The following is a 19096-nucleotide window of genomic DNA, read 5'->3' on the forward strand; positions in this document are numbered from 1 at the left end:
CAGCTGATGCTTAAAGTTAGAGAGGGATATATAAGACTCCAGCTTCAGAGATTTTTGCAATTCGTTCCAGTCATTGGCAGCAGAGAACTGGAAGCGCGTGCTACGGGTGGGTGTTGCTATGGTGACCAGTGAGCTGAGATATGGCGGGGCTTTACCTAGCAAAGACTTATAGATGACCTGGAGCCAGTAGGTTTGGCGACGGATATGTAGTGAGGGCCAGCCAACGAGAGCATACAGGTCGCAATGGTGGGTAGTATATGGGGCTTTGGTGATAAAACGGATGGCACTGTGATAGACTACATCCAATTTGCTGAGTAGAGGCCATTTTGGAGGCCATTTTGTTAATGACATTGCCGAAGTCAAGGATTGGTAGGATAGTCAGTTTTACGAGGGTATGTTTTTCGGAATGAGTGAAGGAGGTTTTGTTGCGAAAAAGGAGCTGATTCTTGAGTTAATTTTGGATTGGAGATGCTTAATGGGAGTCTGGAAGGAGGGTTTACAGTCTAAACAGACACCTAGGTATTTGTAGTTGTCCACATATTCTAGGTCAGAACGTTCTCAAAACGTTTAAAAAATGTTGTGCTTTACCAGTCAGGAAACATATGGCTTTGTTCCCAGAAGCAATGGGAAACCAAAAACTTAAGTTCCCACAACTTCCAAGGAACCAAATGTGCTATCTGGGTCCTTAAATAGGTACAATATGCCGAAATCACTCTGCCATTTCCTGGTTGCTGAAATTCTAATAGTTCTCCTAATTTCAGCTTATGTGTCAAAACAAGCAAGTATAGTGTTTAGAATCAATAAACCAAAAATGTTGTATTTTCAGCTGTTGAGACTAGAGTATCAAAATCAAAAGTAAAAGACACAAAAACTAAACATTAGAACGTGAAGCACAGAAATAGAGCACATAGAACAAATTTACCGCTTCTTAGACTTGCTTTCAAAGAGAATGACAGATCTATAACTCACATTCGTATGTGAATTTGGTCCGGGCACCCAAAAAGTTACATATTGCAGGTTCAAACACCAATCAGCCCACATTTAATGCAAAGTGACAGTTTATTTGTTATAAAATAGAATATCAAATACTCCCTTCAGTTCGAGACAGATGGTCCCACATGGCAATGTATTGTCATTTGTATTATCCACGGATCATTATTCTGGCCTAATTACATACATTTACTCTACTGACCCAGACCCACTCACATACATACATACATTTCCATATAAATAAATTACTGTTAAACATGTACACGTTCCCTAAAATGGTGTTGTTCTGTGTCTGTCTGCTTACCTGCTGGAGTGAGCGGTGGGGGTTGTGGCGTATGGGGGTGGAGGACGTGGGAACTGGGACACCCTTTTCTCTGAAAAGACCCTTCTGGAACTTCCTGAGGCTGACCCTCCCATCCAGGTCAGTGTCCAACTTCCTGAAGAGGGCGTCCAACTCCTGTGTGATAATGCGTAGAGTCAGGGGTTAAAAACATGAAGTCAAATTCAATACAGAAATCCAGATAGAGAGAAAGATTCAAACTACTCATATCTAGGATAACACACACAATATATATACAAAAGTATGTGGACACTGCTTCAAATTACTGCAATCGGCAGTTTCAGCCACACCCGTTGCGGACAGGTGTATAAAATCGAGCACACAGCCATGCAATCTCCATAGACAAAACATTGGCAGTAGAATGGCCTTACTGAAGAGCTCAGTGACTTTCAACGTGGCACTGTCATAGGACGCTACCTTTCCAACAAGTCAGTTCGTCACATTTCTGCCCTGCTAGAGCCACCCCGGTCAACTGTAAGTGCTGTTATTGTGAAGTGGAACTGTCTAAGAGCAACAACGGCTCAGCCGTGAAGTGGTAGGGCCCACAAGCCCACAGAATGGGACCATCAAGTGCTGAAGTGTGTAGCGCGTAAAAATCGTCTGTCCTCGGTCGCAACATTCATTACCGAGTTCCAAACTGCCTCTGAAAGCAACGTGTGAAGCTCGTTGGGAGCTTCACACAAGCAGCACCAAGCCTAAGATCCCCATGCCAAATGACAAGCATTGGCTAGAGTGGTGTAAAGCTCACCACCATTGGACTCAATGGACAAATCTGTTTGGCAGATGCCAGTAGAACGCTACCTGCCCCAATGCATAGTGCCAACAGTAAAGTTTGGTGGAGGAAGAATAATGGTCTGGGGCTGTTTTTCATGGTTCAGGCTAGTTCAAGTGAAGGGAAATATTAATGGTACAGCATACAATGACATTCTAGACGATTTTGTGCTTCCATCTTTGTGAAAGGCCCTTTCCTGTTTCAGCATGACAATGTCCCCGTGCACAAAAAAGGCCCAAACAGAAATGGTTTGTCGAGATCGGTGTAGAAGAACTTGACTGGCCTGCATATTGCCCTGACCTCAACCCCATCAAACAGCTTTGGGATGAATTGGAACGCCGACAGCGAGCCAGGCCTAATCGCCCAACATCAGTACCCGACCTTACTAATGCTCGTGGCTGAATGGATATAAGCCCCCGCAGCAATGTTCCAACATCTAGGGGAAAGCCTTCCCAGAAGAGTGCAGGCTGTTATAGCAGCAAAGGGGGACCAACTCCATAATAATGCCCATGATTTTGGAATGAGATGTTCGATGAGCAGGTGTCCACATACACTACGTGACACAAAAGTATCTTTGGCAGGTAACCACTGACTGCAGTCAGATGACTCCCTGCCCGTCTCCCTGAGGGTTGCACTCTATTACTCCCTCTCATGGATTAAAAAGGAATGGACTGATGTATACTGGTATAAGAGATATAGATGAAACTCCTTTGGCCCATGTTTACACTAATCCAATGTCTTTGATCCCTTGATGGGGAGTCAGCAAGTGCACAGATCTGGGAATTAGGGAATTAAAACAGCCACTTGCTGAAATTATGGGCTGGCCATACCTCTGAATTCAGGTCCTGCAGGCCAAGGTGGTCACAGACCAGGGACAGTTCCTGTCTGTTCAGAAAGCCTCCTCCTCCTACTCCAAGTTCCTCCCATACTGCCCTCATCTGGCTGTCTGACACCTCGGGCCTTGGCCCAGGGGATTGGAGCGGGCTCCCCGAACTGTCCCGTTTCCATCGCTTCTGCTGCCCTGAGACACACGTACAGATGTTAGGATGAAAGTCCCTCAAAGAGTATAGCATTAGACTGTATGAATAGGGCTTGGAGTTTTCCTGATCACATGACCTAACCAGGAAAGCTCCTGTCTTGAAGACTGAATGTACAATTACAGTGAGGGAAAAAAGTATTTGATCCCCTGCTGATTTTGTACGTTTGCCCACTGACAAAGAAATTATCAGTCTATAATTTTAATGGTAGGTTTATTTGAACAGTGAGAGACAAACTAACAACAAAAAATCCAGAAAAACGCATGTCAAAAATGTTATAAATTGATTTGCATTTTAATGAGGGAAATAAGTATTTGACCCCTCTGCAAAACATGACTTAGTACTTGGTGGCAAAACCCTTGTTGGCAATCTCAGAGGTCAGACGTTTCTTGTAGTTGGCCACCAGGTTTGCACACATCTCAGGAGGGATTTTGTCCCACTCCTCTTTGCAGATCTTCTCCAAGTCATTAAGGTTTCGAGGCTGACGTTTGGCAACTCTATCCTTCAGCTCCCTCCACAGATTTTCTATGGGATTAAGGTCTGGAGACTGGCTAGGCCACTCCAGGACCTTAATGTGCTTCTTCTTGAGCCACTCCTTTGTTGCCTTGGCCGTGTGTTTTGGGTCATTGTCATGCTGGAATACCCATCCACGACCCATTTTCAATGCCCTGGCTGAGGGAAGGAGGTTCTCACCCAAGATTTGACGGTACATGGCCCAGTCCATCGTCCCTTTGATGCGGTGAAGTTGTCCTGTCCCCTTAGCAGAAAAACACCCCCAAAGAATAATGTTTCCACCTCCATGTTTGACGGTGGGGATGGTGTTCTTGGGGGTCATAGGCAGCATTCCTCCTCCTCCAAACACGGCGAGTTGAGTTGATGCCAAAGAGCTCCATTTTGGTCTCATCTGACCACAACACCTTCACCCAGTTGTCCTCTGAATCATTCAGATGTTCATTGGCAAACTTCAGACAGGCATGTATATGTGCTTTCTTGAACAGGGGGACCTTGCGGGGGCTGCAGGATTTCAGTCCTTCACGGTGTAGTGTGATACCAATTGTTTTCTTGGTGACTATGGTCCAAGCTGCCTTGAGATCATTGACAAGATCCTCCCGTGTAGTTCTGGGCTGATTCCTCACCGTTCTCATGATCTTTGCAACTCCACGAGGTGAGATCTTGCATGGAGCCCCAGGCCGAGGGAGATTGACAGTTCTTTTGTGTTTCTTCCATTTGCGAATAATCGCACCAACTGTTGTCACCTTCTCACCAAGCTGCTTGGCGATGGTCTTGTAGCCCATTCCAGCCTTGTGTAGGTCTACAATCTTGTCCCTGACATCCTTGGAGAGCTCTTTGGTCTTGGCCATGGTGGAGAGTTTGGAATCTGATTGATTGATTGCTTCTGTGGACAGGTGTCTTTTATTCAGGTAAGAAACTGAGATTAGGAGCACTCCCTTTAAGAGTGTGCTTCTAATCTCAGCTCGTTACCTATATAAAAGACACCTGGGAGCCAGAAATCTTTCTGATTGAGAGGGGGTCAAATACTTATTTCCCTCATTAAAATGCAAATCAATTTATAACATTTTTGACATGTGTTGTTCTGGATTTTTTGTTGTTGTTATTCTGTCTCTCACCGTTCAAATAAACCTACCATTAAAATTATAGACTGATCATTTCTTTGTTAGTGGGCAAACGTACAAAATCAGCAGGGGATCAAATACTTTTTTCCCTCACTGTAAGTAAACATGAAAAATATTTAAGTACCTTGTGCCTCAAAGGTTTGATGGATGGTGTCCTTTTGGCTTCCGGTTTCCTCATCTGACTTGAGACTCTGGAAGTAAGACATTGAAGAGTGTCACCAAGTGTTCAAAACTGGAAAAACAACTACCTTGCCTAAATGCTGACCCATATGCCCGTCCACATACAGTATCATAATCTGGCTATGTTGTTTAGTCAGTGTGTCGGACACGTGTGAGAACTGCACTGTGAAAGCTAGTTTACCCTACTACTAAGTGTGTTGTGAGAGTTTGTATAGCAGATGAAGTGTGTTTGTGTGTGTGTGTGTGTATGTAAGTGTGCCTGCTAAGTTCCCTCTAAATACACCTCTGCTGTCTTCAACCAGGATCTCAGCGATCACTGCCTCATTGCCTGCGTCCGTAATAGGTCCGCGGTCAAACAACCACCCCTCATCACTGTCAAACGCTCCCTAAAACACTTCAGCGAGCAGGCCTTTCTAATCGACCTGGCCCGGGTATCCTGGAGGGATATTGACCTCATTCCGTCAGTAAAGGATGCCTAATTATTCTTTAAAAGTGCTTTCCTCACCATCTTAAATAAGCATGTGTAACAGTATAGCTTCCGTCCATCTCCTCGCCCCAACCTGGGCTTGAACCAGGGACCCTCTGCGCACATCAACAACAGTCACCCATGAAGCATCGTTACCCATCGCTCCACAAAAGCCGCGGTCCTTGCAGCGCAAGGGGACAACTACTTAAGGTCGCAGAGCGAGTGACGTCACCTGATTGAAACGCTACTAGCGCGCACCACCGCTAACTAGCTAGCCATTTCACATCGGTTACACATGCCCCATTATATATTTTTTTGAATTAACAGATATAGCCCTTGGTTCACCACAGACTTGACTGCCCTTGACCAGCACAAAAACATCCTGTGGCGTTCTGCATTAGCATCAAATAGCCCCCGCGATATGCAACTTTTCAGGGAAGTTAGGAACCAATATACACAGGCAGTTAGGAAAGCAAAGGCTACCTTTTTCAAACAGAAATTTGCATCCTGTAGCACAAACTCCCAAAACTTTTGGGACACTAAAGTCCATGGAGAATAAGAACACCTCCTCCCTGCTGCCCACTGCACTGAGGCTAAGAAACACTGAACAGCTGATGTTCTGATAGAGCTGCAAAATCTGGACCCCTACAAATCAGCTGGGCTAGACAATCTGGACCTTCTCTTTCTAAAATGATCCACCGTAATTGTTGCAACCCCTATCATTAGCCTGTTAAACCTCTCGTATTGTCTGAGATCCCCAAAGATTGGAAAGCTGCCGCGGTCATCCCCCTCTTCAAAAGGGGGAGACACTCTAGACCCAAACTGTTACAGACCTATATCTATCCTACTCTGCCTTTCCAAGGTCTTCGAAACCCAAGTGAACAAACAGATCACCAACCATTTCGAATCCCATCGTACCTTCTCCGCTATGCAATCTGGTTTCTGAGCTGGTCATGGGTGCACTTCAGCCACGTTCAAGGTCCTAAACAATATCATAACCGCCATCGATAAAAGACAATACTGTGCTGCCGTATTCATCGACCTGGCCAAGGCTTTCGACTCTGTCAATCACCGCATTCTTATCGGCAGACTCAACAGCCTTGGTTTGTCAAATGACTGCATCTTCTGGTTCACCAACCACTTCTCAGACAGAGTTCAGTGTGTCAAATCGGAGGGCCTGTTGTCTGGACCTCTGGCAGTCTCTATGGGGGTGCCACAGGGTTCAATTCTCGGGCCAACTCTTTTCTCTGTATATATCAATGATGCTGCTCTTGCTGCGGGTGATTCTCTGATCCACCTCTACACAGACGACACCAGTTTGTATACTTCTGGTCCTTCTTTGGACACTGTGTTAGCAAACCTTCAGACGAGCTTCAATGCCATACAACTCTCCTTCCGTGGCCTCCAACTGCTCTTAAATGCAAGTAAAACTAAATGCATGCTCTTCAACCGATAGCTGCCTGCACCTGCCCGCCCGTCTAGCAGCACTACTCTGTACGGTTCTAACCTAGAATATGTGGACAACTACAAATACCTAAGTGTCTGGTTAGACTGTAAACTCTCCTTCCAGACTCACATTAAGCGTCTCAAATCCTAAATTAAATCTAGAATCGGCTTCCTATTTCGCAACAAAGCATCCTTCACTCATGCTGCCAAATACCCTCGTAAAACTGACTATCCTACCGATCCTTGACTTCGGCAATGTCATTTACAAAATAGCCTCCAACACTCTACTCAGCAAATTGGATGCAGTTTATCACAGTGCCATCCGTTTTAACACAAAAGCCCCATATACTACCCACCACTGCGACCTGTATGCTCCCGTTGGCTGGTCCTCGCTACATATTCGTCCGCAAACCCACTGACTCCAGGTCATCTATAAGTCTTTGCTAGGTAAAGCCCCACCTTATCTCAGCTCACTGGTCATCATAGCAGCACCCACCCGTAGCACACGCTCCAGCAGGTATATTTCATTGGTCACCCCCAAAGCCAACTCTTCCTTTGGCCACCTTTCCTTCCAGTTCTCTGCTGCCAATGACTGGAACGAATTGCAAAAATAACTGAAGCTGGAGACTCATATCTCCCTCACTAACTTTAAGCATCAGCTGTCAGAGCAGCTTACAGATCATTGCACCTGTACATAGCCCATCTGTAAATAGCCTACCCAACTACCTCATCCCCATATGATTATAAATTGTTTTGCTCCTTTGCACCCTAGTATCTCTACTTGCACATTCATCTTCTGAACATCTATCACTCCAGTGTTTAATTGCTAAATTGTAGTTATTTTGGCACTATGGCCTATTTATTGCCTTACCTCCCTAATCTTACTTAATTTGCACACACTGTATATAGACTTTTCTATTGTGTTGTTGACTGTATGTTTGTTTATTCCATGTGTAACTCTGTGTTGTTTGTGTTGCACTGCTTTGCTTCATCTTCGCCAGGTCGCAGTTGTAAATGAGAATGTTCTCAACTGGCCTACCTGGTTAAATAAAGGTGAAAGAAAAAATAAAGAGATTAAGCTGTAAGCGAGTGCTAGCCTGTTAGCATGAGCAATGATAACAGAGGGAGAAAAACCCAGCTAAAACATAACGTTCTGAGAACCATATGTTTCTTAGAGCGTGGTTGTCTTTTGGTTATTTTGCATATAACCTTCCCACAAGAGTTGCTTGGCTTTGGAACATTCTCAGCACATTTAAGGAACTTGACAAAAAAACTAACATTTTCTTAGTATTTCATCACTTTAAACACGTGTCAAACTCATTCCACAGAGGGAATGTCAGCGGGATTTCGTTGCACCCTTGTACTTGATTGATGAATTAAGGTCACTAATTAGTAAGTAATTCCCCTCACCTGGTTGTCTAGGTCTTAATTGAAAGGAAAAACTTGCAGATACTCGACACTCCGTGGAATGAGCTTTAACAGAACGTTTCCTAAAAGTTCCAACATGGTTACATTTAATTTCATGTTCTAGGAACGTTCAACTGATTTAACACTGGGGAATGTTCTCACATAGTTCAGAGAAAGTTAAGAAACAACGTTCTTCTGTGAGAATTTCAGTACTTTAGCATAATGTTTCTAAGTGGTGTAGGGGAGGGTATATGCAGGTATACACTGTATACCCACTTATTTTTGAGTGAGCATTGCGAATACTCATTTCTTAATCCCCACAATGCATTTCAATGTAGTGTAGTGGAGGCATACACCCTGTCAATTAAAACTGCAATATGTAACTTTTTGGCCAACCTGACAAAATTCACAGAAATGTGTGTTATAGATCTGTCATTCTCATTGAAAGCAAGTATAAGAAGCAGTATATATGTTCTATGAGCGCTATTTCTATGCTTCCCGTTAAGTTTAGTTTGTGTCTTTTACTTTCGGTTTTGTACACCAGCTTCAAGGCTTAAAATACAATATTTTTGGTTATGGAAAATATATTTCACAGCAGTTTAAATGGTACAATGATTCTCTACACAATACTTGCTTGTTTTGTCACAAACTGAAATTAGGCAAACTATTCAAATATTAATCAGTAAATGGTAGCGATTTCTGCATAATGCAGCTTTAAAAAGTAGCTACAAATATTCAAATGTATTGAAAAAAATATATACATGTTTTGACAGTATTGAAAAACAATCCTGTGGCTTTTTCCAAATACCCCGGTATACGGTTTATACAGTATACCACCCAAGCCTAGTTCTAAGAATGTTATTTAAAAACAAATATACAACAGGTGGGTCTAATCCTGAAAGCTAAGTGGTTAAAACCGCATTCCAGACGGTGTCTTTTCCACAAGTTACTCTTTTCCATCTGACTGCGCAATCCACTATCTCGTCAGCTCAGCCAGGCAACTTGATCTCCACTATAAAAAGCATCTAGACATTCTCACATTTCCTTTAGACTAAAATATGTTTTCACCAGCGGAGATTTGTATAAACCTTGGGGTCTCTCTTTCCGACATTTGCAACATTGTTTACATTTTCAAATTCAATCTCCAGCTGTCCCATAATGACATGTCGAGACATGACGGACAGCTTCAGTTTGAAGTGATTGTGTTAGCTGTGCTGTTGAGCACATTTTCTATGCCAGGCGAAATCGCACCTCATTAGCTCATTGTTATGGATGTATCCAAATAAATGTCACTAGAAAACAGCTTAAACAAATGCAGCTATTGTTGTTATTCTGGCTGCACTGTTTGACGTGACTGTAAATTAGCCATATTTGGCTAGCTAGCAAACAAGCGATAAGAATGTTGCCAGCCAGTATGGCAATGGAACATTTAGAATGAACGACTGAGCGAAATCGCGCCTCATTAGTTCATTGTTATGGATGTATCCAAATAAATGTCACCGGAAAACGGCTTAAACAAATGTAAATGCAGCTACTGTTGTTATTCTGGCTGCACTGTTTGACGTGACTGTAATTTAGCCGTAGTTGGCTGGCTAACATGCAAGCGATAAGAATGTTGCCAGCCAGTATGGCAATGGAACATTTAGAATGAACGACTAGGACGCGTCCACAAATACAGACCAAAAAAAACTGAACGACTGGGTCGCATCTCTGGCAACCGAATCAATAGAACGAACGTCCAGCCGGTTTGGATAGCAACCCTAGATTTGTGTCCGGACTATATCTTGTGGAAGGATGAAATAGTATATACACATTTATCAAAATAACATTTCAATGAACATATGTCAATCATATTTGAATATGTTGGTAACCCGTTGTATAAAAGTGATAATGCCCTGGAAGCCGGTGTTTGGAGGATATATTGGCACGGTTTAACAACATCCGTGGCAATATATCCTCCAAACACAGCTTCTCTGGCATTATCACTTCAATACATTCCATTCTTAGCATCAACAAAACTCTCTATCCTCGATCTAGTTAAGTGTGATCAGGTGTGTTGGCCGCGCCCACTAATTGGCCACACCTGATCTTAATGAGTGCTTGTTTCATTTGAAATTGAACAGCTTTGTATGAACAGCTTTTTATGCGTAAAACATGGCATGCTAGTGCCATCCTGGTGGCACAGTGGACTAATTCTCTGGATAGAGAAACAGAAGACTATAGGTTTATAGGTTTGAATCTCATTGATGCAGAGTCACAAAAATAAATGCGTTTGCATGATTAATGCCAAAGGAAATTAATTTCCATGTGTCCTATCTGTGCTTGGGGTTCAAAAATGTTAACCCCAAATAAGCTGGCTGTGTTATTAAAATTATTATTGAATTATTCAGTGAACTTCATAAGGAAGTTATTAAAAAACCTCCAAATAACCTATAATTTCCGTTATCATAGCGTTAATAAAACCTACCAGAAAAACTTTCAAGGAGCTAAAGTAAAACGTTCTCACGATAGAAAATGTACAACTTAACCTCTGTTCTTTGAACGTTGAAAAAACGTTCAGTTTTGAAGTATGACTTCGTTTCCACAACCAATGTGAAACCAAAAACATACGTTCCCACAACTTCCAAGGAACCAAATGTGCTAGCTGGGAATGAACTGACCATAAGGAATTCCACCATGCCAACATCACTTCTGCTACACTGAGTAAAAACAACCAGCAGATTGTGATTCCAGCAGGCTCAAGAGTAGACTGGTACTCCCAGCAGCTCATGTGGCCATTGGCTCTCACACAGAGGAGCTTAGGGCCTCCTCCACGTGTGTGTGTGTATACTTGCTGCAGACTCTTACTAATTATGGTCTACATAATAGCCTATCTGAAGGGATGAAATTCAACTGAAGTTAGCAATGGATTAGTTATGGAAGTTAGTTATTGAGTACCGTCTTACTCATAGCAGTCTCTCTTTCAGGCTGGGAGGCACACTTACAACAATATAACACAATATCTTAACTTTTTTAAAGGATGAATATTCGCATGATTTTGTATCAGACATAGCTTTGTCAAGGGAATGTCGTGAGGATTACAATTCATAAATGTCCTAAATGTCGTGTATAGCCAAATATGTAGTGTGTAAAATAAATTCAAGGTGAAGTACCTTTGTTAACCATAGTGAAATAAAAATGTAATCTAACCCATTAAGGTTGTCGCTATGTTCCCTTTCCAATCTTTGGTTTGTTGCATTTTAGTGCCTACCAGTGGTATACAGAGGCAAGTTCCAAAGCACTTTGTAGAATGAAATGCATAACTTCAGTTTATTATGTAATACCAAATTCCATAATTATCTAACCAAATTAATCCTGGTAACACCTAAATCAGACAGAATTTGTGGGAGAATCGGTTGCTACCCATCTTGGTTCAAAGGTCAAATGTTCTCCCTCAAAATCTTTGAAATGTACAGTATCATTTCAATCAATCCCATGTGGAAGATGGGTCTATTCATTTCATGGCTTCATTATAAGATATCAATCTGGGCATGGCCCCAAGCTGCAGCACCACATCAGAAACAGGCCGCTCTTCATGACGCAACAAGCCACCGTCAATTATCATCAGCTTTAAATATTGAACAATATTACGTAACTCATCCATGAAAGGCTTTTCAAACAGGAACACTGTGATGGTTTCAGTATATATCGCTCTCTCCCGCTATCTAATCATTTTGGTTCACTCCAACATGGCAGGGCTACACTTGGTCAGTGAATTTATTATTGTTGTCATCAGCACCACTTCGGGGTCGGAGAGCACCATTGTGCTCCTTACTACAATGGCTCGAGGCTTAATAAATATAAACAAACTCTGTACCAACACAAAATGGTGGGAAGTGATGTAGACAGCTGAGAAGGGTAAAACATGACTAATCCCCTCAACATATCAAAGAATAAACATTCAAAAGCAATCATTTCAGCCGGATGAATGAAATCATATCGCTTATGTCTGAAAGTCAACAATAGATTGAAGACTCTTGACAACCAGCTTGAACCAGACAAAAAGGAATTATCTGTCTGAATAGAGATCATGTTAAAGAATTCTGAACAAATAGAATGTGAGATAAAGGTGAGCGGAAACTGGTGCTAAATTAAGCATGCCAGCCTAATGGGACATTAACATGTCCTTGAGAAGGGTCCTTCAGGAATTTAACCCGGACGGCACGCTGCATCGTAGGAGGATGTGTAGACATAAATGTAGGTTGTGTATGATAACTAAATAAGACATATAAAGTGACGTAAAGAGGAGGGTGAGCTTGTGTGAAATATTTAACAGGACCGGTTCAATTATTTACCTAACAAGGGCTAACTGTTGGCGACATTCCACCTCGATACTTTCACAAGAAATACGTGCGTTTCAGCCCAACAGCGGTGAACGATTTATCAACTCCCCAGCCCAATTAATCCACCCCTCCCCCACTCCAATCACATAGTTCACCCAGACTGTATGTTCCCGTTACCAAGGAGTGACCTATCTCCTGTAACCATCAATATGACAGGGATGCCATACAGTAGTTCCCTCTCTATCTTCCAGTAACTAGGAATCCACCAAGGCTTAAAGCTGCTTACGTATTGCCTTAAACTGCTGGAAATGTTAACTATTTAAAAGAGATTATTGGTGGAGAGCTTAATGAGAAACATGGCACAGGGATCTATCTGGCACTATGGCCTGACGGGGGAGAGAGAGGCTTTGGAAAGACGTAATCTCGCAAGCTATCAGAGATATTTTATGTAACGCTGCATTGACTATCTAAATATTTCAAATGGGAAAGAAAATCTGGGATAACAGAATATGGTTTCTAAAATGAGAGCTGTGTTCACAGGCAGGCAGGTCAGCCCTTGCTTGTTGTGTATTATGTAGTTTATGTATGAATATTTATAGATAAATGTGCGAAATGTATATTTTGATACATTGATGATAATGATGATAATCTCCATTATCCATTATCCAACTCTTACTTCAACTAACCTACTCAATCCAGACTCAAACACACACAAACTATGTACACACAGAGAGACGGCGAACAACGATGGCCGACGGCAAAAGGGCCCCAAACATTTCACTCTCAGCAGGGATTTCACACTGCATCTTTAACACTTTTAACACTGACAGATACCCCCCCATCACCCACCACCATGACTTTTACTTCACTTGTCTTCTACTGTTATACAATTTAGAGGCCAAAACAATGGGGCTTCAATAGACATGATGTTGTGAGATAAGCACACAGCAACCCCCAACCATGACTTTTCCTGGGCCTCATTACTGTCATGTCACACCTAAAACAATGTAATAAAATGTGATGAAACTATTGGAACCAATGAAAGAATAAGCCATGGAAGAAGGGAGAGAGGAAGAAACAGAGGGACACATCTTTGATCCTTAGCCAAACAGTGAGGGATGGATGGTGTGGGGTGGGAGCGGGGGCCACCAATGAGGGCTGCCAGTAGCACATTCCATATAATCCCACTTCCTGAGTGTGGAGTAGGACCGTCTGCCCAAAACCCCATGTACTCCTGAGATTCTACTCTCCCACTATGTCTGAAGAGTGTGTCGGCCGGAAACATATACTGTATATTTGAGACAGGCCTCACCCAGCACCAGCACAATGCACCATTCATTGGGTACACATGAGGGAAATGGAAGTGAAACACTGAGTTGGGAATTTCTCTCCAAACAGTCAGATCTTCTCTAGGCCCTGGCCCAAGCTTGAGAACTCAAGAGTCAGCTATCTTTCTTGGCATCTCTCAAATGATGGTGCACGACCACAATGTAAACACAGCAGACAGAGGGTGAGAGGGAGGGATTAGGAGCACGTCTCTTACCTCCACACTCTCCAGAGAAGTGGAGCGTCGGAGTTTGGCCCTCCTCACGCCAGCGGGAGAGAGCTCCTTCTGCTCTGTCCTGAAAGGAGGAGAGTCCTCCAATTCAGCTGGGAGCTCAGAGTCGGGCCTGTCAGGATGAGACCGCCGGCCGTAGCGCTTGGTTCCCTTCACAAACTTGGGCTTCACCTCCTCCGGAACAACTGGAGAGGAGAGGAAAGAAAGGAGGTGGGGAAGGACAGAGAGAGATGCAGTGGTTAAATGGTGTCTATTATGATATTACAGTAGAATAATATATATATAGAAAGAAAGAAATATTTTAGACCAGCTGGGCATTTTTTCTGCCCACAATTACAACTGCAAACATATTCTCACAGAAGCTTGGCAATGTTAAGTTACAAAGTAACAAGGGAGAGAGTCTATAGTGAAGGTCTAAATTAGAGATTGTATAACCAGAGATTTGCCAAAAACATTGTTAAACACACTCTTTAAAAGGGCATGTCCCAGAAACTAACTTGGCAATAAACTTCCTCATACTGTAACATTCTGGGGAAAATGAGGGAACTCTGCTGCCCTCCTAGATCCTCCTACTGCAATCCCCAACTCAAGAAACACATTTCAAAATACAATAACACATTCCAATGGGTTGTCAAATATCATTCAGAAATCATATAAAGTGAAAAGCTGTACAATAAATGATATCTCAACTGAGTTAAGATTTTTTAAAGGTACAGGAAGTGTAGTATATTTGAATCTGTATTTGTTCGAGAATAGAATCCAGCCTGGGGCTAATAAGGAAAGACATTATTAACGTGATCAACAATAGTTCTTTAGGGAGGGAAAATACTAAATATACTGTATCCCTTTGATGTCTCCACTAGTATTTTCCTCATTTCGGTGAGCTCATGGTGACCCACCCAGGCAGTAGACAAACAACCAGAATAGACCAAAACACTACTTGACTAAGTAATGCTTTTTAGTGTGCTTTTAATGATGTCAAACTAACTTAGGTAGACTACAATGGCTCCAGTCTCAGCCTCAGTCAGTGCCTTTGTCAAGCATTGAAAATGTAAATTATAAAAGAAATGACCCCAAGGTTTGCCGTTATCCACAAGGATACATTGTTTACATAAAGCAATCTTATCGAATCCCCCACATAGGGCCCATGAACAAATATAAAAACAGCAAATCTAAACTACTTGGGTATATAAACAACTGATTTCATTGGATTCAATCAGTTTGCCCAGCTGTGTAATCAATGAAAACCAGGCATACATCAATCCCCTCCTCACCACTCAGCATGCGTGCTTTACCTGGCTCCAGGTAGCTGCTCTCCTCTTCTGAGGTGCTGAAGTCCAGAGAGCGTGATAACACAGCTACAAAGCCTTCTTTGAACTCCTCAAAATTCACCTGCATAACAGAAGGAAAGTGAGTTAATTGTCAACAGTGTGAGACATGACTACTGTACTGTCAATAAGGTAGCAACATGATCAAAAATGTCTCGGGCTTCTGATTTGAGATTTCAAATGAGCATACAGGCTTACCTAAGAACTGTTAGAAAATGGAGAGCGGTCATAACACAGCTTTTACACAACTACTACACTTTTACTATAACTATGCATTTCAGAGCTTTACATATGTTTTAATGAACTGCTGGTAAGGGAAATGTAAGGCAGATCCACAACAGCGAGAGATGTTACTAAGGTGGTCTGGTCTCATACCCGAGCATAGTGGTGTGGTCCTAGCAAGGTGTCCAACAGTAAGGGAAGGTGAGCATCCAGGGACAGCTTGTGGCAAAGGGATGACAACTCTTCCTTGTCCAGGTAACCAGTGCCTGTGGTGTCACAGCTGTCAAACTCCTCCTTCAGCTGGGCCACATAGCGGTTCTGCTCTTCCTCATCCATCCCAGTACATATTGTAGGCTTGCACCTACAGTGAAGTAGGATGGCGATCAGGAAGAGGCCGTGTAAGCACAATAAAAGTTCACCCACATACTGCCACAGCTGCACTCTTGCACACACACACACACACACACACACACACACACACACACACACACACACACACACACACACACACAGCAACTTCAATTAGTCTAACATCCAGGGAGGCTAATCTATTCATTTCAATAGACTACCAGGCTTGGACTACGTACAGTGGTAAAATGTTTTATAGTGAGACGGTCCATCTAAATATATCTGCTGCTTTTAGGCTTGGCTTTGATTCCCTTGATCTTGGATTACAGCCACAGGCCAAAAACATCTGCCTCACTGGTTGCAATGTCCTGTACTGAATTCTGCAGTTGGTCCTGATTGCCATTAGTTATGTAAGGCGGGGAATTCTGTCGTTATTGTTATTGTCACCCACCACTCCCCACAAAAAAGTAAACAACAAATACAAAAGGCAAATCATTTTTACTGGTAGAACTATTTTTGCCCCCTACACATACCATTGCAAAATCTAACTTGCTATATAGGGCGGCCTAGGACCTTGGGGTTTAGTAACTCAAGTAACAGCAGTTTTATATCAGGATACTCAGCAATGAATCATGATACTCAGCAATGAATGTCCATTTATGTCCGTTTGAATACATTCTGACACACGTTGTAAATGATTGGGGGTGATATTTGGCAATGAATAGGCTCGAAGTAGGAATAAACAAATTCATATCAATCGTTGCTGCATTTGTCTTTTTCCAATCTTCTTCGAGAATGAAAAAGGCAGTTGCCCATAATTGCCCACCATGCAAATAAAATATATGGCCAGTCTAATGTCATACATGAACAGTTTATTGCTCATTCTATCACAAGTTGATCAATACTGGGCAGGCTCCCTCCTTGGCTTGAAGTAGTGAGTCTGCTATGCTTCACCATGGGAACGGGGAACCAGCCGTGGCAAAACAAAGGTCAGGTAAAATAGAAAAAAATAGACTACAAAGTATCCAAACTCTCAACCTTTCGCACAATCTAGGAACTAAAACCGTTACAATGTAGCATTAGCCTATGCGTTTGTAAACAATTGCCATTTAGCCGACCTCTGACAAAGACTAGGCTAGCACAATAATGAAATTGCTCTTACCGTTTTAACAGTACACCGAAGCATCTAAAAAAAAATCACGGATGGTCCAACATGTGCATCCGATGCTTTTTCATTTTGAAAAGATGTGTCTGTCTGCCTGTCCCGGTGTTATTTTATGGAAAAACGGGTCATGTCTCCATAGCTCTTCCCTATGAAGTGGCCACAAGTATGCGTGGCGGGTATAATGCTGAGTTCATAACCAAGTGGGAAGTGGGAATTTACCAGCCGATTGTTAGAGAGAGGACTCATATGGATAAAACCAGTCTTGGCATGGACATTGCCATTGAGGACTCCACCATTTTAAAGTAGTCAAATGGGTGGAACTTCCTATGGGTGAAGGAAGGATCAAATCAAATGTATTTATATAGCCCTTCTTACATCAGCTGATATCTCAAAGTGCTGTACAGAAACCCAGCCTAAAACCCCAAACAGCAAGCAATGCAGGTGTAGAAGCACAGTGGCTAGGAAAAACTCCCTAGAAAGGCCAAAACCTGATTCCATCCAGGTCATCAGGAGGGATCAGCCAATGAATTATACTTGTGAGCAAACATTCCATAGCTGTAGGCATCAAGAAATCACTATCCTGGGCTTTATACTTGTTCAAATAACACGCTCTAGATAGCAGTATGCACACTTTCAGTTTGTTTCATAGAAGTAGCAGAAGTAGAAAATTGACTACTTTAAAATGGAGAGGGCCTCAATGGCGCTCAATGGCCCTACACTTACAGGCGCCATAATGGGACACATACTGTATAAATATGATATTTTCTATCATTCTCTACGTTTACCATATAGGACTGGGGAAAATCTATTTGAACGGCCCCCCAACTGGTAATTACTAGTGGGAAACTAATGTATCAGTCTTGAGCTCCAAGTGAGAGGTGGGAATTGACTCGTGAAGTCGTATATACTAGTTGGATGCATTCAGGTGGTTTGAACTAGTTTAGAAACGCCCGATTGGCTGATGGCCAAAAAGCCATAAATTAAAAGTACAACTATCAGGCTTGTAAACAAATGATAGTGTTCAAAAACCATATTAATAGATTGCTTTTTTTTTTTAAATAATCTTTTGTAGTTGCATTTAACTGCCAAATATATATATATATATATATATTTTAAATGAGCATGGCCTTATTTCTATTACAGGATATTGGATTACTGTCATTCATATTCCAATCACCCGGCTCAATGTAACAGTGATTGGTTTAGGCTACTACATGATACATACAACATGTCACACAAAGTTGCCCGATACCCATCATGAGGTTGCTATAACCTAGCCTACAAATAAAACTTTATAATGCAGATGCACAGGTCGAGAGACAAATTTAAGTATTCAAGCTGACAGACAGTGACACATTCAATACCGCCTTGCACACTCTTGCCTGCATCTAGTGGATCTGCCCACTTGACCCTATCCCCTCCTCTCTTCTCCAGACCATTTCCGGAGACCTTCTCCCCTTCCTCACCTCGCTCATCAACTCATCCTTGACCGCTGGCTACGTCCCTTCCGTCTTCAAGAGAGCGAGAGTTGCACCCCTTCTGAAAAAACCTACACTCGATCCCTCCGATGTCAACAACTACAGACCAGTATCCCTTCTTTCTTTTCTCTCCAAAACTCTTGAACGTGCCGTCCTAGGCCAGCTCTCCTGCTATCTCTCTCAGAATGACCTTCTTGATCCTAATCAGTCAGGTTTCAAGACTGGGCATTCAACTGAGACTGCTCTTCTCTGTGTCACGGAGGCTCTCCGCACTGCTAAAGCTAACTCTCTCTCCTCTGCTCTCATCCTTCTAGACCTATCTGCTGCCTTTGATACTGTGAACCATCAGATCCTCCTCTCCACCCTCTCCGAGTTGGGCATCTCCGGCGCGGCCCACGCTTGG

The 19096-nt window shown here is 42.6% G+C and overlaps 1 protein-coding gene across 2 annotated transcripts in view; it reads right to left on the bottom strand.

The window, feature by feature from the left end:
- Nucleotides 1-17409, bottom strand: part of LOC106576715 (ninein-like protein) — a 52889-nt gene extending 35480 nt beyond the window's left edge. For both annotated transcript variants that reach the window (XM_014154051.3, XM_014154048.3), the window contains exons 1-7: nucleotides 17213-17409; nucleotides 15856-16063; nucleotides 15448-15544; nucleotides 14138-14337; nucleotides 4898-4964; nucleotides 2933-3123; nucleotides 1295-1447 (exon numbers count right to left, since the gene is read on the bottom strand). In XM_014154051.3, coding sequence (XP_014009526.2) covers nucleotides 1295-1447; nucleotides 2933-3123; nucleotides 4898-4964; nucleotides 14138-14337; nucleotides 15448-15544; nucleotides 15856-16038 — 891 coding nt within the window. In that variant the 5' untranslated portion in view covers nucleotides 16039-16063; nucleotides 17213-17409. The remainder of the gene's footprint in view (nucleotides 1-1294; nucleotides 1448-2932; nucleotides 3124-4897; nucleotides 4965-14137; nucleotides 14338-15447; nucleotides 15545-15855; nucleotides 16064-17212) is intronic.
- Between the last annotated feature and the right edge of the window lie 1687 nt (nucleotides 17410-19096).

This window comes from Salmo salar, chromosome 18 (genome assembly GCF_965601325.2).
Source record: "Salmo salar chromosome 18, fSalSal1, whole genome shotgun sequence".
NCBI lineage: Eukaryota > Metazoa > Chordata > Actinopteri > Salmoniformes > Salmonidae > Salmo > Salmo salar.